The sequence below is a fragment of the Sarcophilus harrisii genome, chromosome 4, assembly GCF_902635505.1.
Source record: "Sarcophilus harrisii chromosome 4, mSarHar1.11, whole genome shotgun sequence".
NCBI classification, from domain to species: Eukaryota; Metazoa; Chordata; class Mammalia; order Dasyuromorphia; family Dasyuridae; genus Sarcophilus; species Sarcophilus harrisii.
This window is the reverse complement of record NC_045429.1, coordinates 143,032,545-143,057,260: the sequence shown is the minus strand read 5'-3', so window position 1 is coordinate 143,057,260 and position 24,716 is coordinate 143,032,545. Positions and strand designations below refer to the sequence as shown.

The 24,716-nt window shown below is 33.8% G+C and overlaps 1 protein-coding gene across 5 annotated transcripts in view; it reads right to left on the bottom strand.

Moving 5' to 3' along the window:
* Positions 1–24,716, bottom strand: part of KATNA1 (katanin catalytic subunit A1) — a 41,146-nt gene that overhangs the window by 13,553 nt on the left and 2,877 nt on the right. For 2 of the 5 annotated variants that reach the window (XM_031937639.1, XM_031937638.1), the window contains exons 2-5: positions 11,238–11,412; positions 9,259–9,416; positions 5,755–5,941; positions 961–1,082 (exon numbers count right to left, since the gene is read on the bottom strand). In XM_031937639.1, the coding sequence (XP_031793499.1) occupies positions 961–1,082; positions 5,755–5,941; positions 9,259–9,416; positions 11,238–11,399 (629 nt within the window). In that variant the 5' untranslated portion in view covers positions 11,400–11,412. Of the gene's footprint in view, positions 1–960; positions 1,083–5,754; positions 5,942–9,258; positions 9,417–11,237; positions 11,413–16,208; positions 16,420–20,507; positions 20,700–24,716 lie in introns of those variants that run through there. The other 3 variants (XM_012549393.3, XM_012549395.2, XM_012549394.2) reach the window with 3 other exon arrangements.

Sequence of the window (24,716 nt, the reverse complement as noted above, 5' to 3'; positions counted from 1 at the left end):
AAATGCAATATACACATACATATTTATACAGTTATCTTGCTGCACAAGGAAAATCAGATCAAAAAGGGAAAAAATTAGAAAAAAAATTCAAACAAACCACAACAAAAAGAGTGAAAATGCTGTGTTCTAATCCACCCTCAATTCCCATTGCCCTCTTTCCGGTTATAGATCATAACTCATAACCACAAGATCATTTTTCATATAATTATAAGTGATTTTAATTTCATCATCTGAAAATCGTTCATACCCTTTGACCCTTTATCAATTGGGGAATGATTTGTATTCTTATAAATTTGACACAGTTCTTTATATATTTTAGAAATGAGGTCTTTATTAGAAATACTGACTGTAAAGATTTTTTTTCCCAGCTTTGTACTTCCCTTTTAATCTTATTTTCTTTTTTGTTTGTGCTAAACCTTTTTTTTTTTTTTTAATAGCCTTTTATTTACAGGTTATATGCATGGGTAACTTTACAGCATTAACAATTGCCAAACCTCTTGTTCCAATTTTTCACCTCTTACCCCCCACCCCCTCCCCTAGATGGCAGGATGACCAGTAGATGTTAAATACATTAAAATATAAATTAGATACACAATAAGTATACATGACCAAAACGTTATTTTGCTGTACAAAAAGAATCAGACTCTGAAATATTGTACAATTAGCTTGTGAAGGAAATCAAAAATGCAGGTGGACATAAATATAGGGATTGGGAATTCAATGTAATGGTTTTTAGTTATCTCCCAGAGTTCTTTCTCTGGGCGTAGCTGGTTCAGTTCATTACTGCTCCATTGGAAATGATTTGGTTCATCTCCTTGCTGAGGAGTTCCATCAGAACTGGTCATATGATTATCTTTTAACAAATTATCCACCACTCCATTTTAACTTCAAAAATGTTAAGCCAAAAAGTCTCAGTAATGTTTTTCTACATCTTCATTGTGTTGCAAGTTCGTAACTTACCATCGAATATTTGGATTCTGAGAAATTATATCTCTTTCCAAAGCTTCTACTAAGTCTTTATCGTATCCTGTGCCATCAAATTTATTTGTCTCTGGTTCGGTAATTGCAGCAGGTGATTTGTTCTACACACAAACACATACACACACACACACACAAGAAAAATTTTCCAAGAATTAACTCTACAACAATATTGACTTAATGGAAATTACATTTCACTATAAGTGAGTCAGTTACACAATTTATGTTATAAACATAAAGCGGTTATTTAAAATGCTAACATGTTACTAAGATTAGTAAAACTACAAAGACTAGGAAAAATCCTTCTGCCATACTCAGTATCTCCTGAGTTTTACATTCAGTTTTGATTTTCACATTAAAAGAATATGACATTAAAGACAAGCAAAAAAAAAAAAAAAAAGGTTAAAAACAATTAAAAGATTAAAAAATAGGATTGTACATAAATACAACGTATTGATGTATGTAATGACATTCAAATATTTAATGATATGATTAACTAATCACATATATTTAGTACAGCAAGTCAGTTGTTAGATGTAGAAAAATACTCAATTATTTGGAGAGAATTAAAGTTAGAAAGAGTAGTTTTATTATCTTATGGTTGCAATTTAATCTTCAGTACCTATTCTGCCCTTATGAGAGTCACAAATAAATCTGTTTTGGATTACTCCAATCCAGTTTTCTACCACTAGTTCCTAACATAATCAATCCTTAACTACTGATTTTGTGATTATTTCCCATTACCCTCTACAATGGAATAAAATTCATCTGCCTCTCTTAAGTTCTTCAAAATCTTGCCCAACTATTATTTCTCCCAGGCAGGTCCTTCTTTACTATTCTTGCACATGGCTATGTTCATTCCTACAACTATCTTTTATTCATGCTATTTGTGTCTCATTTGGTAGATTTAGATGAGTAACATCAATCAGGGATCTCGTATCAATGGTAACTTCCATCCCCCCTCCAAAGTAAAAGGCAAAGGAGTACAATTCTGATGGGAAAGAGAAGATGGAAAAAATGTGACTACTTACATTATAAGTCCCGTTGGACACTGTCTAGGAAAACATTTTCCTTAAGGAAGTGATAGAATTTTTTCAATCACACATATCCCTGACATCCTAGAATTCAATGATTTTATAATGCCTGTTATAAACAATCATACTAAAAATAAGATTTTAAGTCTTACAATATTTTCACTAGTTAGACATGAACTGTCCATAATCATTAACAACCTTGACTTTTCAGAGGCAGAGATCTTACAGAGGCACCTTCTACTGCTTTAAGATTTAAAACATGGGGAATTCTGATTTCTAGTTAACAGCTTTTAAAAAAAAACACCTTTCTTCTATAAACATTCAATATTTAATATTCTCTTTCCTATCTTAGTGGCTATGAAATTTAAGTTTAAAAATACATTACTTCATTACTAATAAAATGTTTTTATTCATTTTAAAATAAAACAAAATCACACTTAATTTTCTTACAACATTAAAAATTCCACAAAGGCAGCTAGGTGGTAGCCAAAGGATAATATCAGGCCTAAAATCACGAAGACCAAAATTTATTTCTGATATAAAACATTTCCTAGCTGTGTGATGATGGGTATTTAACCTATCTGCCTCAGTTTGTAAATTACCATCAATTTTACAAATTTAGTCCCTACTCAATTGTAAAATAAAAACAACACCTACCCCACAGGGTAGGTGCAAGGTTCAAATAAGACAATAAGTGCAAAGCACTGAGAACAGTTCTTGTCTCACAAGATACTTAATAAACTACTCTTCCTTTCCCTCTTCTATTCTCAGTGACAATCTGTTTCAGCAGTGATATTAGCAATCAATAAACTCATACTATGGGAGCCAAGATGGCAGAGTAAAGGTAGGAACTCGCCCAACCTCTCACCCAAACTGCTTCAAATTCCTTTAAATGTTGACTCTAAATAAATTTTAGAGCATCAGAACCCTCAAAAAGCAGAGCAGAACATTTTCCGGCTGAAAGCAATTTAGATGAGCAAAAAAAAAAAAAAAAAAAAAAAAAAAAAAAAAAAAAAAATCATAGATGAGTTCTGTGAAACTAGGGTGGGAGTCCAATATGCAACCTCAGTACAGCTCCAATCCCAGACCTAGCCCCAAGTCCCAGGTCCAATCTCTGAATCAGCAGCAGGACTGGTGGCTTCCAGGCCTCTCAGCCCAAGACACCAAAGATCAATAGAAAAGATCTGTGGAATCACAGTGGGAGCCCAGCACACAATCCCAGCATAGCTCTGCTCAGCAAAGGACTGTTGCTTTAGCACACTAGATATCAAAAATACAGTGGAGCTAACAGCTCCAGGGCAGAAAAGAGGGCTTCTGTGTGATCAGGTGCCTAGAAGGATCTCTGAAAACAGTTGCACACAACTCATAAACCTTGCAACAGGGCACCCCCCTCAACAAAGAGTTAAAAGGTGAATAATAGGCTAGGAAAATGAGCAGACAGCAGAAAGTTTCTGATCACTGAAAGTTACTATGATGATAAGGAGGTTCAAAACATACACTCAGAAGATAAAGTTAAAACTCCTACATCCAAAGCCTCCAAGAAAAATAAGAATTGGACTCAGGCCATGGAAGAGCTTAAAAAGGATTCTGAAAATACAAAAATACAAAGTCACATTATGTCTTATTCCTTTATAATTTCTGTTCAATCTTGTATACAGCCAGTACTAGAAGAAATATTTCCAATGTAAAAGACTTCCTACTCTGTATCTCACAGATGTGTTATCTTTTTTTCAGCTAGATAATAAACAAGGCAGAAACCACTTCTCATACTTTTCTGTAACTCACATCACTTAGCAGTCTTTTACATGATATCACAATAAAAAAATAAATGTGAATAAAAAATTGTCAGATGCTTATTTGCAGCAAAGTTCCCTCTGTTACCACTTTTTAAAAAGATGAATTGCATTCAATGTATTTTCTATTAGTCACTTTTAATGTCAAACAATTGGCTTAAAATTTGAAAAATAAGATGATCTTATATATTAAATCTAGAAATGGCTACTAATACTGACAGTAATGGCTAAGGTCAAAAATGCTATTCAATGAAAAGAATGGAGATAAGGATAATATCCCTAAAAAAGGTCAAGTGAAATAGGCAGATAATGACCCTAAGTCAATGAAGGCCAAAAACCATCACTAATTTTGAATGAGTACATAAAGAACCTAGATATCTTGGTTTAATGGATGGAAGGGGTCAAAATATCTATGTTCAACATTTTGCATTCCAAAAATCATATCTCTTTGAAAGAAAAATTTTAGGTTTACATTGAGAAAGAAATGTTAATTATTTGAGGGAATACCATATGGCCTATATCTGGATCAATTTATTATTTTTTGTTTGTGTGATCTAGGGAAAAAAACATACTCTTTCCCTTTGGTTCTTATTCAAAATGTCTCATTCAATCCCCTCTCTCAGAAATTCAGAGGCTGAAGAGAATTAATATGTAACCTACAGTCTAGGAAATTAAATGTATTCATCTATAAACAGGACTACATTTTTAATTCTGTGGGCTTCTGTGAAAAAACAGCTCTCCTCTATTAGAAAAAAATTTATGTTTCTACAACTATATGAACAGTACTTCATATCTGTAAGACAAAAATTCTACTTAGTATACATATGTAAAATATATATTTCATTTAAAAAGCTAAATAATAAAGGGCTATATTTAAAAATAGAAAAAAAAGTTGTATTAAGGTATGGTTTTAAGTGTTAATTCACTTCTTATTTAGAGCTGCTTCACCCATGTGTTCCAATTTATATTATTTTATCCTACTCTTCCAAGCTCATATTCCTTTATTAGCAATTAAATAAGGGAATTTTTAAAAATGCAGTGAGAGCTACTAAATGGAAACTCAAATGAAAAATCATAAGCAATGCTTCCTTGCTTGTTTGTTTGGTCTGAACTTGTGATTTACATCAATATAGAGGAACTCCCAGTTAAAAAAAAAAAACAAAAAAACCCAAGCAACTTCATCAATAACTTTTCATCTTGTCTCTTACAACATCAGTTGCTATATAATGCCTCTATTAGTGGAAAGCGGGACATTCTACAATGATTTTCAAAAACTCATCATCCTTATATTAGTATTTTTTTGCTTGCCAACCTTTGGCAGTTGACTTGTATTCAGTGTCAATTCTCATTTTGTATGTGTATAGAGGTGTATATATGCCTATACATGGATACATATACACATATATAAATATAGTAGATATGGAATATAAAGTACTGGAGTCAGCAAAATAGAGAAAAAGGAGGAATGAACTAAGAAAATTAAATGAAATCCTATTTAGGGTCTACACTGTGTGACTTGGGTAATTTTCTAATTTTGGGCTTGTAACTTTAACCTCTTGGGGCCTTGGGTACCTTGGCTATAAAGATATGGGACTGGATTAGCAAATTATCAAGGCCTCTTGCAGCTCCTGATTTCATGTGTGATTCCAGAAGTTAGATAGGTATGTGTGTTTAAGAAAAAAAAAATGTATTTCCAGTATACTTAGTTTCCCTTCATGTGTTTCTCTTCCAGAAATAGTAGGAACTAAGTATCTGTTGAATGATATACAGAAAAACTAATAATCTTGGGCTATGTATAATAGGCTTCAGGTTATCTTAACTTTGTACTGTAGCTTACTTTGAAAAATAAATTGTTTGGGGAGTACAACTAGATAACATCTCAAACTTTTACTATCTAAATGTGCAATTTAAAATTTTATGTTTTCTTGAGGGAAAAAAATAATTTTTACCTTTTCTTCTCTTCCTTTATTCTGTTGATCTTTCTTTTCTCGACAACGGACTGCTTTTCCTTTGTCATTATTAAGATTTTGTGATGATGGACGATGAGGAACTTTGACTGCTGCACTTGGACGGTTACCATGGAATCTAGAATCACTATACTGAGGAGACTGACGTTTTCTGGGTCCTGGTGATGGTCTGATTAGTGAAAACAGATCATATTATAGAAACAGGTGAGCATGGTGGCAGAGAACAAGTCATTTTCATTGAAGAAAGCAAGGATAAAAAAAAAAAGGCTATGAAAGAAATGAGGTAAGAAGGAACAAATAGGAGATCTTGATATTGTAATCTAAGGTTGAATTTGGTGCAAAGGTTAATTGAAAGTAAGAAGAAAAGTAGTATCAAAAGCAGTAACCATGGAAAAGGATCTTTGTGAAATTATTTGGACACATCAATATTTATTAAGTTATTATTGTTGTTCTTAGTATTATGCTAAAAACAGAGAATGCAAAAAAATCCAAAATCCTTGTTTTCAATTTAACTTAAACGAATTCATAATTTAATTAAAATATAAAAGAAAAATACATAAATATAAAACTGGATGACAATACTGTATATAATCTAGTGCTAGCAACTATGATACCCAAATGAAGAACAACAGCAATTCAAAGACCAAGATCCTTGTGGGCTTAGATAGTTAGAAGTAGCTTTATGAAAGATCTGAACTAAGCTAAAAAGGAACTACAAGAGCTGGATTGCAAAAAAAGGAGTAAAATCAAAACAGCCAAAAAGAAAAATCAATACTAATGGTGATCTGACATTTACACAAAGCTTTATATATACACATCAAGGACCTACAAGTATTATTAATTCCCATTACACGGATTTTAAAAAGTGAAGCCAGAAGAAGTTAAATTACATGTCTATGGTCAAAGAGTTAATAGATATCAGACCCAGTGTTCAAACCCAGGTCTCCCAGTTCCAACTCTAGCAGGAGTGATAACAAGAAAACTTCCTGACTGTTTTAGATAGCAGTAGGAAGAAAATGTTATGTTAGATAAGTAAGATAGGGGCTAATGATGGAAGACTCTGAATGCTAGGTTGGAAATTTTGACAACAAATTCCATAGTAGAGCTTAATCAGAAAAATATGAAGAAAGTAAAGATTAATTTGGTGGTAATATGTACATGATCAATTAGGGCGGGAGAAAATAAAGGCAGGGATATCAGTTAAATAGCTTTTACAGCAATTTAGGCATAAATTTAATAGGGAACTGACCTAAAGGCTAATAACAAAATGGAAGTCAATAAACATTTATTTAATACCTATTATGTGCCAGGTATTCTGCTAAGTCCTAGGGATATAAATCTTAAAAAATAAATACATAAAAAGACAGTCTCTACTCTCAAAAAGTTTATAATCTAATGGCAAAATACACAAAAGAAAACTAAACAGAAAGGGGGAGAAATGGAAAGTTGATCATTTTAAAGTCAAAGAAGAAAAAAGAAAGTGATTAACACAAAAAGGCAGCTCAACTCAATTGCAATGAAAAATCTTGGTTCTGGAGAATTCTTCATCTCAAGAGAACAATAGGAAACTACAAATAAGGAATGCCAGAGTAAGTTGCTTTGTCAATCAGTTGTGCTTAACTGTTTTTCTTCATTACTTGGAGGATTCAATGAAGGACAGAACTACATAAAAAATGACTAGTGTTAATTTTTTTTAAAACATCAATTACAAAAAAACAGTTAATTTGAAAGAGGATCAATTCAAACAATATTGTGAAGTGAGTCACTGATTTACAAGTGGATATGAGAGTCTCAAAAATAACTAAATTAAGGCAAAATATCTAAGCTTATCAACTAGACAAAAAAAGGGCAAAAAAAATTATAAAGGGCCATATAAAAATTTTTGAGATTGAAGTGATAAAAAGATAGCAAAACAAAAATGTTCTTTGGGTAAATGGAATTTAAGTGATAACAAGGCTGAAGCTAAGTTGTTTCTGCAATATAAAATTTCAAAGCTCTCTGAAAAAAGTAAGCATAAAGTAAGAAGAACTAGAAGATTAGGAATTAGATCCTAAGGGAAACTAGGTTAAAGAGCAGGAAGAAGAAATAGATGAATGAAAATGGAAAGAACCAATAAATGACCCCAGTGTTGCAGACTTTACAGTAATAGTCTAGGAATGAAAAACCATATTCCAGTAGAGGTATTTAATATAATAAAAGTTCAGTCATATTGAATTTAATTTGTAAAATACTTTACAAAATTTAACTTAAAGATATCGTGAATGAAACATCAATAAATGATTGACTATGGAGAAGACAATGACAAATAACTGAAAATACAAACAAGTGTAAGTAATACTAGGTTACCTGCATTATTCAGGGATGAACATTACTGAATTTTAGAGTCAAAAAGAACCTAAAAACACATAACCAATGAGAACTACCTTTCAAAAGATTACCAGAAGACAGATTTCTTTCTGATTTAACATTAGTAAAGGAAAGTGCCCTCTCTTTCCCCCAAGGACAAGTTATTTGGATAATAGATAACACTATTTATTAGAAAATTTCTATCAACAAGTATTTACTGTAAGTGCTTATTATATATGTCAAGCACTAAGTGCTAGGGACACAAAGAAAGTTAAAAACAGCTCCTGCTCAAGAACATACAATCTATGTGTATCTAATTTATATTTTAATATATTTAACATCTACTGGTCATCCTGCCATCTGGGGGAGAGGGTGGGGGGGTAAGAGGTGAAAAATCGGAACAAGAGGTTTGGCAATTGTTAATGCTGTAAAGTTACCCATGCATATAACCTGTAAATAAAAGGCTATTAAATAAAATAAAAAAATAAAGTTTACTTGCTTAAAAAAAAAAAAGAACATACAATCTAATAGGTTTACAAACCTTTAAAAACAATATGATTAACAATGTTAAGAACCTCTAATGGAAAAACAAGGTGTATATATATAAATCAAGGAAGGAACAACATCATCAAAGATGTCTTGAGAGGGAAAAAGTAGAAGAGAAAAGAATCTATATGTTTAAGAAACAAAATGGAATTAAGATGACTGGTGAAAAACTAGCAGTTCAGAACAGGAAAGAAGGGTGAGATGAAAAAATTATACCAATGAAGGGATTCATCTTTGTTCAATCAATAAATCAACAAGCATTTATTAAACATCTATACTATGTCAGATACATTCTCTTGTAGGACAGTGTTAGACTAAGACTTACTTCTCTTTTAAAGATGAGATACGGTCAGGAGCCATAGGGCAAAATTTTTATAAAGAGTCAAAAGTTATCAAGAATGTAGTAAAGAAAGCTAAGAAAGCAACATTACTAGATATTTTATGAATTGTGATTAGAGAATTATTTTAAAGTAGATAAATGTAACAAAACCTTTATTCCTGATATTTTTTGAGGAGTCAAGTGACACTTTAGGCACCAAGTTAAACTCAGTATTCATTTATTCCTAATATATCCCCTAAAAGATTCCCAATTACCTTCGTTCAACAGGGACTGGCAAGGACCAAACTTCTCCCTCTGAGGCCGGAAGTTCCTGATGAGCAGCTTTCAAAGGAGTGCTATCTAATTTAAAGCTTTCTAGTGTTTTCATAATATCCTTAACATGTTTAGCTTCCACGCTTATCTCTTGCCAAACCTGTTTACAAAGGAAAAACAACTTTAAATTTAAAAACTTTTTTTTTACTGAGGCAATTGGGGTTAAGTGACTTGTCCAGGGTCACATAACTAGGAAGTGTTAAGTGTCTGAGAGCAGATTTGAACTCAAATCCTCCTGACTTCAGGGCCAGCACTCTATCCACTGCACCATGTAGCACATTTTTATTTTAATTCAAATGACATAACAAAATCAGTATCATAAAAGTTACAAATATGCATTCAGAGAACAATTGTTAACTAGATAAACCCAGACTCTTTAATGAAACTTTAAAAGTTTCATGTTATATATAGCCACCTGCAACAACAGTAATTGTAGCATATCAGCAGAATGGTTTCATGCTTTTTTCTTGAATTAGACTATAGACTGCTGATTCTAAGTCAAGAATCTTATAATAAAAATAAAGCTACTTAACAAAGCAAAAATAACTCAAATATATTCTTTAAAAAAATATATGCTTAAAATAAATGTACACGTAAAACTTATATAAGATTGTTTTCTGTCTTAGGGAGAGGGGAGGTAAGAGACACAGAAAGTCTGAAATGATGCCTGGAAGAAGATAAAAATTTAAGATTCCTTATGAAACAGAACTGCTGAAGACCAAAAGACAAGGACCTGGAAGGAAGATGCTCAGATTAAACAAACAAATAAATATGAGATTGATATTTTTTTCTTCTTAATAAGAAATAATAAACCAACACTCAATACCAAAGAAATAGATCATTGGGTTTATGGCTATCCTGGTGAAATACAAGAGATGAAGTAAATTATTTAAAGATCTTTGTAATTTCTTCACTATTACTACATAATTGAGCCTTGTAATGGCATCATCCTTGATATTTGTCACTCTACAAGATTATCTAATGAGTGATAATAAAGTTTCAAAAGGTTTTCCAAAAATGCCCTAATCCTGTATCAAATTTGGTTCTAAAGGAAAGGTTAGATTCGTTGCCAATGGATTTTGTAAAACAATGTTGTTTCATAATTAGATTATCAAAATGATACAGAATAAACTATTCTTTATCAAAGTGTAGTTGGGATAGATCTTAGTGAGATTTACAATGGGATTTTTACCATAGATAACAATTCTATTTAAATGCCAAAACTCACATAATCATGTTTTATCCATATATAAATCTGAATCTTTCAAATTCTTAAGTTTTCTGAGTAATTAAACCATTAAAGTAAAAATACATATCAACCAATTAAGGATTTATTAAGTACCCACTAAGTTCTAGGTACTTTACTAGACATAGATATACAAAGATAGAAATAAAACAATCCCTTCCCCTGAGAAGTTTGCATTCTACAATGAGAAACCATATATATAAGCATAAACAAAATAAAGAAATGACAATTTTAGGGAGGAGAAGAGATCTTGGGTAGTGTGGTAGGGAAGAAATCAGGAAAAATTTCATGTAAAAAGTGGTGCCTGAACTGAATTTTGAAGAAAACTAGAAATTCTAAAGTCAAAGCTAAAGAAGAAGTATATTCCCAAATAGAAGACTAAGAAGAAAGTCAGTGAAAAGGCTCAGAAAAGAAAGAAGGAAAGCTGTATATAAGGAACAGCAAGGCAACCAGTTTGGCTGGACTTTAGAATGAAGGAAAATAAGGTATAATAAGATAAGAAAAGTAGTTTGGAGCCAGATTGTAAAGGTCTTTAAATGCCAAACAGAAGAGTTTATATCTCTACAGGCGAGTCACTGTAGCTTACTAAAACACGGTCAGATTTGTGCTTTAGAAAAAACACTTTGACTACATATGTAGGATGGAGAGGGGAGAAATTTGAGATATGATTCTCACCTGTTGCCATTTTTGCTGAAGATATGTATCTTTGACTGAGTACAGATATTTGTTCATTTGATCAAGTACTCCCTGATAATAAACCATCGCAGAGTCATAGTTTCCCAGCAAAGCATATTCACGAGCCAATTTTACATTTTCACTAATCATAAGAAGACTCATGCTCAAATGCAAGCTGAAAAAAAAAAAAAGAAATATTTTTCATGTTCCATGTCTATTAACAGTAAGTATCCCAAAAAGGACTGCAGCACAGAGACAAAAGAGAACATTATCCAAGACCCAGAATTTCAGGAAAACCCAGTTCAGACTATATTATTATCATAATGAAGGAAAAAAACTGTGGGTGAATTTTAAGAATTTGAAAAGATATTATTCAAAGTTATATACTTAATAGGATTTGTGAACCTAGAATTAATCAAAAGCTATTCTAATATTTCTGACTAGAGAAATGCAAGGTTGTGATCCGGGATAACTGGAAGATGGTAGTGCCTTTAATGTAAACAGGGAAGTTAGAAAAGGAAATGTTTAAGGGAAAAAAGGGGATCTCAGCTGATTTGTACTGAGTTATAATAACAATCAAAGAAAAATATACACAGTGGACATGAGAAACACTAACTTACAAATATAGATTGAGAAGACTCAAAGTTATGAATTTGTATTTGACATAGAAAAATAGTGATCGAGTATAAATCATCTCACTGACAATGTAAAGTAGGACTATATATAAAGTAGGACCATTTATTTCAGCAAATTTTATTTGGGAATTTGAGAATAAATAAAACAGGCTTTTAAAAAAATCTTTAAAAAAAGATTCTCTCTTCAACAATGAGATGAACCCAATCAGTTCCATTTGTTTAATAATGAAGAGAACTGAACCAGCTATGCCCAGAGAAAGAACTTTGGGAGATAACTAAAAACAATTACACATTGAATTCCCAACCCCTATATTTATGCCCACCTGCATTTTTGATTTCCTTCACAAGCTAATTGTACAATATTTCAGAGTCTGATTCTTTTTATACAGCAAAATAATGTTTTGGTCATGTATACTTATTATGTATCTAATTTATATTTTAATGTATTTAACATCTACTGGTTATCCTGCCATCTAGGGGAGGGGGTGGGGGGTAAGAGGTGAAAAATTGGAACAAGAGGTTTGGCAATTGTTAACGCTGTAAAGTTATCCATGCATATAACCTGTAAATAAAAGGCTATTAAATAAAATAAAAGAAAAAAAAAAAAAAAGAAAAAAAAATAATGAAGAGAACTAGCTACACCCAGTGAAAGAACTATGGGAAATGAGTGTGAACCACAAAATGGCATTTCCACTTCCTCTGTTTTTGTCTACTTGCATTTTTTATTTCCTTCTCAGGTTATTTTTACCTTATTTCTAAGTCCGATTTTTCTTGTGCAGCAAAATAACTGTATGGATATGTGTATATATATATATATATATATATATATATATATATATATATATATATATATATATATATTGTATTTAACATATACTTTGACATATTTAACATGTATTTTTCTACCTGCCATCTAGAGGAGGAAATGGGGGGAAGGAAGGGAAAAGCTGGAATAGAAGATTTTACAAGTGTCAGTGCTGAAAAATTACCCATGCATATATCTTGTAAATAAAAAGCTATTAAAAAAAAGAGAGACATCTAAATATGAAAACAGAAGCAAATTCAAATCATGTCTTTCAGTAAGTTACAATTTTACTATTATGAATGACTATGAAAGAGTTTTTTAAACAAATCAAAGATGGAAGTTTTATTCTTTCAAAGACCATCATAAATTTCCCGTTTAACTATTTAACTTTTTTACAAATAGCTTCTATTTTATTATAAAATTATCAAGTTCTCTGAGATATAGAATGTACAGAACAAAGAAAAGCAAAATGCCATACTATGTTACATTTGAGAACCTTTATTTACAATTAAATTTATATTAAATATGTTACATTATAATATATATTTATATATTTAAATATACATATATATAAATACTTTCTGAGAGGATCAGATGTGTGCTATAGGGTATATTAAAAGACTACACTGATTTTATTTTATCTTTATAATATTAGTTAATATTAATATTAATATAATCAGATTTTATCTTTATAACAATAAAGAAAACAAAGAAATTTGTTTTCCTTCATTATGCATATTTGTTATATAAATTTTGTTTTCTTCTGCTTTTATAATTATAGGAGAGAGGTACCAAAAAGGAGAATAAAGAAAGGATTCTAAATAGGGGTAGTGGTAGGGGGAGTTTAGGAGAAAGACTTCAGAACAGAAAGCTAGAAGGAATCACACAGATTTGAAAATTACGTATTAAATTTATTATATACAGTTATCCTTTCTACATAGATAAGCAGCTTTCCCATTGTGGTTTTGATATATTGGGAGCTGGCATAAAAAATTAAATGGGAATTCTGGGGGAGTTCCATGAAAGTCACAGACAATACAAAAAGGCTAACAGACAACAACACAGAGACTATGACCAAATATTTAACCCAAATCTTATAATAAAGTACTGTAATCACCCCATAAAAGAGAAAGAAAAAATTCACACTTCTCCAGTATGGAGAGGGCCAAAACATTTTAAGCAGATTTTCCAGACTCTGGGAGTATGGCACCCCTAACCTTCCATGATGTGAAAGGAATAATTATACTTTTAAAAGGGTTTCATGTTTTACAATATATAGAAATGCTCAATTTCTTGTTTAAGTTCAAATTTAAAATAAATTTAATTTTTTAAAAATTAAACAATTTTAAAGTAGCTAGCAACTTAAATTGGTAATACTCCAAATACTCAAAATCCTACCTCAAACACATCAGTTACACCACTACAGGTAACAGTCATCCTTTTACTTCCCATGCCATGAAACTCTCTAAAGCTCTAAGTTATAGATGAATTGCTGATTTGTTATCAGCAAAATCATAGTTCCAGAGCCTATTCATCATTTAATAAGTCAATAAACATTTATTAAGGCTCTAATATATGACAGATACTGTGTGGGGAAGACAAATAAGATTCATGAAACAATATCCTCTCCTAAGAAGCTTATATTCTGACAGGGAAGACAAGTACCATATAAGTATACTCTGAATAAATATAAAAAGAATAAACATAGAAATATAAGATAGTTAAATTATGGCACAAAGCAATTGGATGTGGGGATAGACAAAAAGAAAGGGAATAAGCATTTATATAGAATCTACTACATGCTAGGCACTGTGATTAGTGTTTTACAAATATCTCATTTGATTCTCACAACAACCCTGACAGAAAAGAACTTGTATTATCCCCATTTTACAGAAGAAATTGTGGAAGATAAAAGTTAAATGATTTACCCAGGTCTTACAAAACCGACAATTGACTGGATATGTGTGTAAACTGAGAAGGAATGAGGATCCTAGGATAAAGAAAAAGTTACAAACTCCAGAGACTGAAAGGATATTGGTATCTTCAAAAGAAATATGGAAATTCTGAAGAGGGAAGTGTTTAGGGGGAGAGTTATTAAGTTTAGTTTGACAGGTTTCCAATATGAAATAGCCAATAAGGAATCAAATGTTCTGGAACTAGAGTTAAGGTAAACACTAGGGATGAATAGACACATAGAGGAGTCTTTTGCAGAGGCAGTAATAGTTAGGCCCAAGAGAACTAATGGAATTAACAAAAAAACAGTTGAGGAAGAAGAGGAAGCAAGGAACGAACTTTGGTGCATAAGCGTAGTTAAAAGATATGATATGGATGAAGAGCTGGCCAAAGAGATGGAATACTCAGAAAGTAGGAGAACACAGAGAGAACAGTCACAAATAACCAGAGAGGAAAGGATATACAAAAGGAAAAAATGTTCAACAACATCAAAAAAAAAAAAAAAAAAAAGAAAGAAAGAAAAAGAAAACTAGAAAGAAAAAAAGAAATGAACATAGTATGTGTTGATTTCCATTCAGTCTCCTTAGTTCTTTTTTCTGGTTCCAGATGGCATTTTCTTTCCAAAGTCTATTGGGATTGCTTTGGATCACTAAACTACAGAGAAGAACCACGCCTATCACAGTTGATCATTGCTCATTCTTTATTGCAATTATTCTTATTAAATTATCTCACTTTGTTTTATAGATTAGATGTTTTTGCTATGAAATAACAATTCTTCCTTTTTAAAATCTTTTCATTTTGTTTTAGCATTTTTTGTTATCTCAAGGAGTCTTTAGCTTTAGTTTTTATTTCATTCATTCTGATTTTCAGGGAATTTGTTGTTAGGGTCAGGCTTTACATCTCTTCAATCAAGTTATTAACTCTTTCTTTCATAGTTGTAATTTATTTTCTAATTTTTTCCTTAAGTGAATTAATTTCATTTTAAAAAGTTATTTTTAAGCCCTTGTTCTATCTTTCAGAAATTTTGGCTAAATTTATGTCCAATTTTCATTTTATTTTGAAGCTTTGCTTGAGTTATGGAATTATTCTCTTCGACCAGCTTTGTATCTTGACCTTCCCAGTCAAGACACTAAGTCTAAAGATGGGATTCCTTTTTTATTGCATACTCTTCTAGCCTACTTCTTGATTTTGAGCTTTATGTTAGGTTTTGTACACTCCTGATTGAAATATCTAAACTGGTCCTTCTGTTCCTTTCTTAGAGGTATTGTTTGTTGTGTTATTTTAGGATTTCAGAGACAATCAAGATGAAATCTTCAGTGCTCCCAAAATGATATGAATTAAGGCAAAATCTGCTCATTGCCCTCTTGATTTGAACTCTGCAAAAGTTTCTGAATTGGGTTTTGGTCTGAGCTACAGCTGGCTCCTTTTTAGTCTGAAACTGCTACCTTGATTTTTCCTCTGTAGGTTTCAGTCTGGTTCAGAGACTGAAACTAAGACCCCAAGCCACACAGATGCTGCCAGCTTCTAAATTTGCTCCTTGTTTGGTAACCAGCTAAAGACCCCCTGACCAATCCTCACCTTAGAATACCATTTCTCAGCACAGGTCCCCTCCTCAGTCTGCCCTGGATCTGGACCCAAAACTGGGTAGTGACAGAGCTGCCAATTGGTACCTTTTCCAGAACAAGTTTAGGCACCTCTATGATGGATGTGGGACCTCTTCTTGCTTCTTTCCCAATGAAATGCTCCCATCAGCATGCTCCTCACCAGACCCTGTTCCCCAATGTGTGGGCTGGAAAAAAATGACTCATTTTCACTTTTTTTTCCCTTGGATTTCCTGATCAAGAATAAGTCTAATACATTTTCTAAACCTGTTTGAAAGACACAGGATACAGGGGAAGGGAAGTCTTAGAGGGGTATGGAAGTAATGTACTTTTTTTGACTCTTCCACTAATTTAGCTCTCTACAACTCTTCAATTTTATTTGTAATGTGAATCAAAAAAACAAAAGAGTTTTTGGCAGTTAGTGAGGTATTTTTCCTACAAGTTTAGGCAATGTATCATTCTGTGTATTCTTTGAAAGCATAAGTAAAACAATGCCTTTTGTGATCCAGAATTAATTAGAACTGCAATGATCAAAACAGAAAGTTTCACCTTAATCTATATTAACATACTAAGCAAGACAAAACATCAGGCATTAAATTTTCTAACACAAATAAGAAAGTTTTTTTGGCTAATCATTAAAAAAAAAAAAACCAACCAATGAAGGCACTTTGAGAAATATCATGTCATGAAAGGTGGCATGATAGGCATAGTAGAAAAGAGCACTAAATTGGAAGTGAGAAGACTTGAGTTTAAATCCTGGACCAAATACTAATAATTTACATGATTTGGGGTTTTATCCCTCAGGCCAGTTTTCTTATCTGTAAAATGAAGGAATTGGATTAGATAATAGCTTCTAAGATTCATTCTAATTCTAAATCTCAATAAGTGCAGTTAGTATTGCTAGCTCCCATATTATGTAATCCCCCAGATTATTAAGCATGGTAGTCAATATTTTTTAAGCTACTACTATATATACAAAATCAAGTACAGAATAAATATTTAATAACTTCTTGATTAGCTACTTAATTGCAAAAAACACTATGCCACCATCAGAGGTGATGTAGTACAGTGAAGAAAGTCAGAAAATTCCGTTCAAATACTGTCTTTTATTTTATCTGCATGACCTTTAGCAGGTTGCTTTACCTCTCTGGGCCTTGATGTCCTCATATATAAATCAGGGATAGATAGTGGTAGACTAGCAATTTCCAAGGTTTTGTCTCTAAAACTATGATCCAAAGGGGCTTGAGACTTAACAATAAAATTAGGGATGCATGTTGTATACACAAACAAGTAAACATTTTTATCTCTTTGTAAAGTGAAAAGGGAACTTAAGGGGCATAAACTTGTGGGGAAAAAAGTTTCTGCCACCTCTGATTTAAAAGGTACAGTTTATAGTAAATTTTATCTTCTGGTTAGATATTTCTTAGGGGCAATAAGTTGTTGTATAACTATCATGTATAATTGTTTTATTGTTTTAAAAAAAATCCAATTCAAGATACAGTCTTCTAAAAAAAACCAGGTAATCGATACAGCATAATCACCCTGTACCTTCAAGCACTAAGATAACATTTTCTTTACTCTTTTAGATAGTTTTGTAATCCTAAACACATCTTTCTCCCCAATTTAATAACAGTATAATTCTACAAGATTCTCTAATCCTGAACACTCTCCCTAAATTTCCACTAAGGAATACACCTAATTTTGACTATAATTTTTGATTAGATATTAATTTAACATGAAATGCAATCAAACAAAAATAACAATTTTTAAATAATGTTAATAAAATTCCTCTAAAATTTCATTTGTTCAAAATTTTTCAAAGAATATTAATTTCACATACTACTTTTCAAAATTATTACAGGATGCACCTACATTATTTCAGAACAAGCTTTTCCACTTACTCTCATCCATAAGAGTCACCCTTTGTTTACTCGGCTAGTGAAGGATTAATGACTTAACTGATGACTAAACTCATTAAAATTAATTAAGATGCTAATAAAATAAGCAGCAAGATCAGATTTTTAAATGAAATGTGATGACATCCATGTAGTGAGTCTAAGTACAGTTTTTCATACAATTAGGAAATAATATGAAAGGGGGGGAGTCTTCTTCAAACAGATGGGGAACAGGCAATAAATTTAAAAAGAAACTGTATCTTTGGTCTTTTCATCTCCTTTCCTCAAAGCTCTTAAAAAATTCCTCTAAATGTATTTATTTGAAGTGCTAAGCTTTTGGGGCATCCAAGTATGGGATCACTGTTAAAATATGGACAAAATCAATAAAATTTTCTGTTCCTTTCTCCAAAGCTTGTTTACTCAAATACATTAAAAAAAAAATAAACTATACATCATCTGAAGTCAAATCAAAAAGTGTTTTAAAAAGGCAAAAAAATTCAGTAAATCACGTTTCAAAAAAGAGCAAAGTATACTGATAAATAATTTTGAACTAACATGCACGGTTTGTAGTTATACTATGCAGGTATTATAAATTAATCACTAATAATGATGAAGAATCACTAATGAATGATCCATAACCATTTAAAACAAGGTAGATTTTTTTTTCTCATTTTAAAGCTTGAGAAAAGTTAGTTTTGTGGTACAAGAATACTTTAGAGTAACTCATGTTCAGAAAGCATTTTAAAAATTAAACATTTTAAAGGTAGGAATTGAGGACATTATACTTTATCAGTATATTAATAAATATAACTTCACTGTAATAAAATTTTTGTAAAGGAAAAGTCATATGCACACTAAGTTAGTGATAAGATATAAAGCTCAATTATCCCAGGCAAAAGTGGGAAAAGAAGAATAAAGAAATTAATGGGCTTCCTCAAATCAACAAAAACAACATAGCTAAAAAGCCACATTTAAGTTAGTTATCAAACACAAGCACAATGATGATTAGATGTACTTAGAATTTTATCAGTAAGCAACATACTTTGACTTCTGGTTAAAAAATAGTATCTTCGTGAAACAGTCAATGTAGTTAAAAGTTAAATATTTTATAAAAGAAAAATATTTAGCCCTATGCTGGAAAAACTGAAAATTCAATAATATACTTCATATTAAATTTCTGAAGTATATTATATAAGACTGGTGGGAAAACAATCAATATTGCCTTTTAAAGTTTTAACATATGATATAAAGCTAAGCAGAAATACGGAATAATGTAGAATTATCAATGTTTCCTGAAAGGGTTGCTATCATTTCTTTGTACAAGAATGGCCATTATACAAATTATTCTTTGACTTTTTTTTAAAAAAAGTCTAATTCAAGGAACCATCTTTAAATATTGATAATTTCCAAAATAATTTTCATCCTGCCGTGGAAAAGTTGTAGATTATATTCCTTATTATACACTGAGAACTTTTCAGCCAGTATGAACAGTAGATAAATCACATCAGAAATCTTAAGTGTTCTATCATTGTGACTAAGAAGCAAAGATCTTCACACACATTCTAAAACACTAGGAATGTTTTTTAACAGTCAAAGAAGGACGCAAATCAAAAGCTGAACTGTTTTAAAAGTGATGACTAGGCTATCAAAGCACTACTGGGAGTAGGCTGCTTATACACCAGGCAGTTCACAATTTAAACAGAAAACATGACTTGTTTTTAACAAAACGCTGGCATGAAACCATAAAGCATTTCCAGTTAAGGAAAAATTACGTTCCCCTTCTGTAACTCTGCCATAATTAGGCAGGGAATAACATTAGGAAAAAAACAATCTTCAATAAGGAACTTCCCCCCAAAGAGCTCTACTTTTTTTAAAAAAAAAAGGGACGGAGGGGAGAGGGGGCAGTTAGAATTTGACAGCGCTACAAAAAACTAAAATGATAATTATATCAATAAGACAAATCAACCTAAAAGCAAAAATAAAGAGAAACCCGCTGGTTCTGAATAACAAGGAGGTAATGGGGTGGGGGTGGGGATGGGAATAAGAAAGTCTTTATGAAGACAGAATGTGGGGGAGGGGGTTCAAATGCCGAGGCTGCCAGCCCGGCCTCGGGATTTCTTGGGTCACACGAGGCAGGGGGTAGGGTTAAGGTCTGCCCCTGGATCGGGCCCCGGCCCCGCGGAAGAGGGTGAGGATAAGCTCGGAGGAGCAGGTGTGTCAAGCAGCGAGGCGGGCACTGGGGGGCCGGGGCTCAGGCCGGGAGAAAACTGATCACCACGGAATGCGGGGCGGGACACCGGACTCCCCGCTCCCTCTCCGCCGTATTACCCAAGGCTTTCAGAGGGGGGATGGGAGAGGGGAGGAAGAGGAGAAAGGCTCACCTGAGTCCGCCGCGGCGACGGGGGTTCGAGGGAGGAAACCGCCCACCGCGGCTGGGGGGCTGGGGGCGGGACGGGCCCCTCGATCTGCCCCCAGCAGCAGAGAAGAGAGGCTCTGGAGACCCTACCCACAACTTCCCCGCCCAACCGCCACCCCTCCGGCGCCGCCGCACCTCCTCACGGAGAATTTGAAGGCAAACCCTCCAGGGTCACTTCCGGCGGCGGCCCCGACGGCCCAGGCGACATCCGCGCATGCGTGGGGAAAAGGGCCCGCCCCGCGAGCGAGGACGAGTGGGGCGTGCGCGCGTCTGCCCTAGCTCCCCAAGGTAAAGCGTAGAAGTCCGCAAGGGGGTGGGGCCGGCGGCCAGGACCGCGGTCGCGAGCGTTCTGAGCATCCCCGTACAGAATCCCGCTCCGCCCGGGGCCGGTGAGCGCGAGCCCAAACTCGGGGTGCCTCTCGGTGAGCGGACTCTCCCTCCCTCTCCCTGCCCTCATTGAAGGGGTCTCCTCGTGCTCTTTAACATTTGGGACGCTGCGACTCCTTTCTCCAAGCCGGAAAAAAATTATGAATATGGAGAGACAGAAGCGATAGCGAGGAGTCTAAACAAACGCACGCCCTCACTCCTTCAACCGTGGATCCCCAAAGTCTTAGCGCTGTTTTACTGAAGTACGAACACACACGGGATCCCAAAGCTATCAGAGCAATTTTAATGCATTCTGTACAACATAGAGTCCCCAAAGTCTTAGTGCAACTTTAATAGATTTGGTTTAATAGATATATTTTGTGTACACACACGCAGTCTCAAAAATATTCCTGCAATTTTAATAGATTTGGTTACCTATGTGTACAGGGAGTCCCCAAAGTCTTAGTGCAACTTTAATAGATTTGGTTAATAGATATATTTTGTGTACACACACGCAGTCTCAAAAATATTCCTGCAATTTTAATAGATTTGGTTACCTATGTGTACAGGGAGTCCCCAAAGTCTTAGTGCAACTTTAATAGATTTGGTTTAATAGATATATTTTGTGTACACACACGCAGTCTCAAAAGTATTCGTGCAATTTTAATAGATTTGGTTACCTATGTGTACAGGGAGTCCCCAAAGTCTTAGTGCAACTTTAATAGATTTGGTTAATAGATATATTTTGTGTACACACACGCAGTCTCAAAAGTATTCGTGCAATTTTAATAGATTTGGTTACCTATGTGTACAGGGAGTCCCCAAAGTCTTAGTGCAACTTTAATAGATTTGGTTTAATAGATATATTTTGTGTACACACACGCAGTCTCAAAAATATTCCTGCAATTTTAATAGATTTGGTTACCTATGTGTACAGGGAGTCCCCAAAGTCTTAGTGCAACTTTAATAGATTTGGTTAATAGATATATTTTGTGTACACACACGCAGTCTCAAAAGTATTCGTGCAATTTTAATAGATTTGGTTACCTATGTGTACAGGGAGTCCCCAAAGTCTTAGTGCAACTTTAATAGATTTGGTTTAATAGATATATTTTGTGTACACACACGCAGTCTCAAAAATACTCGTGCAATTTTAATAGATTTGGTTACCTATGTGTACAGGGAGTCCCCAAAGTCTTGGGGCAGTTTTCAACTTTCATAGTTTTTGAGACAAAAGTGGGTGCATACATGCATGTAGGATATGTTCCATGCGTGTAAAGACTTCCCTTGGTGGAATGGGTAGATGAGAACAATTTATTCCAATGGCCATGAAGGCAGGTGAAGCAGTGTTGTGGAGCACTTAAGGCTTAATTACACAATGAAGACACCAAGGTCGTTCCCTGCATCTCGAATCAACTCTAGTGGTCTTGATTCTGTCCTGCCACTGGACAGTAATAACTGAAAGACAGAGTGAGGCGGATGATTTAGTGCAACTCTGTCTCATTTAAATCCAATTTACCTACAAATCAACATTTCTATCCGTCTCAAAGCCCTGGGGCAATGGGCTGGTGATGAAGCTACAGGTGCAGATGTACTGGGAGCTGTAGTAGTCACAACCCTGTACACAAGTGGCTCAGACCATGGGGTCGTTTTTCTCGCTGGGAGCAGCAGGGGGATTCAGGCAGCAGCCCCTGGGGGTCTGAGCAGCCTTTTAAGGATAATACCGCTCACCTTCAGATGTGAGGAAAGGGGCTAGAAAAGGTGCCCTAAAAATTGTCTGCTTATCCAACCTGATTACCATGGCAAGTGGGGATCCCACCCTGTGTCAAAACACTAAAAAATATACACAAGGTGTTTGTTTCTTAATAACTTTAGAATTGATTTATGAGATGGGAGACACTGACACAGCGTGCCCTCATCAGAGAAGGTGCTGTGCCCTAAGAGCAAAGCAGAATTGAATTAGCTCAAAAGAAATTCGAGATGGGCAAATTTAAGAGAAGCCACGCCAAATGTTGATAGGGACTGTTGGTCTGATCAAGCCACAGTCAGACACACCATATTCAACTCTAACATATTGATGTCATTTTGGTCCTTTTTGAGAATGAAGAACAACCATAGAACATGGATGTATCTATGTGTGTACATGTGTATGCATATGTCAGAAACATATGTGTATGTGTACGTAAGTATATTCCTGGAATAGTTATGATTTAATTTGTTTTTGCTATATATGCATTTAATTATACTTAGCATGCATGCATATGCATATATGTACAATATGCATTGTGTACATATATAATATCCATCGAATACATACGTATCTTAAAAGTTATTAAAAGTTTAAATTGCACTAAAACTTTTGGTTCACTGTTTTATTGTATGTTTCTCCCATATTCACCTCAGATTCACCTTTTCAGAATTAGCTTCCTCTATTCTATACAATAGGATAGATAATAGAGTGATTTATATGTTATCTCATTCAAGCCTCATGACAACCCTATGAATGAGATTAATATCCCCTTTTTGCAGATGAAGAACTGAGGGTAAAAGATCATGTGACTTTTATGGAGTCACATAGCTAAGGAAATGTACACAGGAGGATACAAACTAAGGTTTTCCTGTCAGCACTCCGAGTACTGTTTCAAAGAGCTGCCTTTTACTAGTTTACCAGTTGTTGCTAAACTACTCCCTGCACTTTCCCATCTTCAGTTACCCCTCCCCATCCACTTAAAATGCTCTCACCTTGATTTATATCTCATTGAAAAAATTGAGGCCATTACCTGAGAGCTCTTCTCTTCCCCTATCACCCAGATGCCTTTTGCTACTATCTCCTCATTCATCCATCTCACACAATAAAATGGCCCTTCTCCTTGCCATGGCAAACATCTCTACAAATAAAAGTTTCCTAAAAGAGATTTCCTCCTTTATCATCTCTGCTCTCATTTATCTTCAATCTCTCTTATTCTACTGACTGCTTCTCTAGTGCCTACAAATATGCCCATATCTCAACCATCCTCAAAAAAACCCTCCTTGATCTCTTTATTTCGACTAGTTATCATCCTTAATAAAGCTCTCTATAATCAATGCCTCCCCTTTTTTCCTTTCACTTTCTTAATTTTTTATAGTCTTCCTCCTTTATCATCTCTGCTCTCATTTATCTTCAATCTCTCTTATTCTACTGACTGCTTCTCTAGTGCCTACAAATATGCCCATATCTCTACCATCCTCAAAAAAACCCTCCTTGATCTCTTTATTTCCACTAGCTATCATCCTTAATAAAGCTCTCTATAATCAATGCCTCCCATTTTTTTCCTTTCACTTTCTTCTTAATTTTTTATAGTCTGGCTTCAGAGATCCTCATTCAATCAAATCTGATCTCACCAAAGTCACCAATGATCCCTTAATTGCCAAAAAATATAATGGCTGATTTGTTGTTTAGTCAAAAGTTCAGTTGTTCAGTAAAAAGTACTTTGTTCAGTTGCTTTTTCAGTACTGTCTTACTCTTCATGATCCCATTTGGAGTTGTCTTGGCAAAGATATTAAAGTGGTTTGCCATTTCCTTCTCCAGCTCATTTTATAGTTGAAAAAACCAAGACAAAATTAAGTGACTTGCTCAGGACTAAAAAACAAGTAAGTATCTGAGGCCAGATTTGAACTCAAGAAAAAGGAGTCTCTCAGCACCTGACTCCAGGTCAGAAACTCTAAACACTTTATGACCTACTTTTTTCATATAGTGATAAATATAGTCTACACACACACACACACACACACACACACACACACGTTTAGGATCTTCTGTGTATGTGTA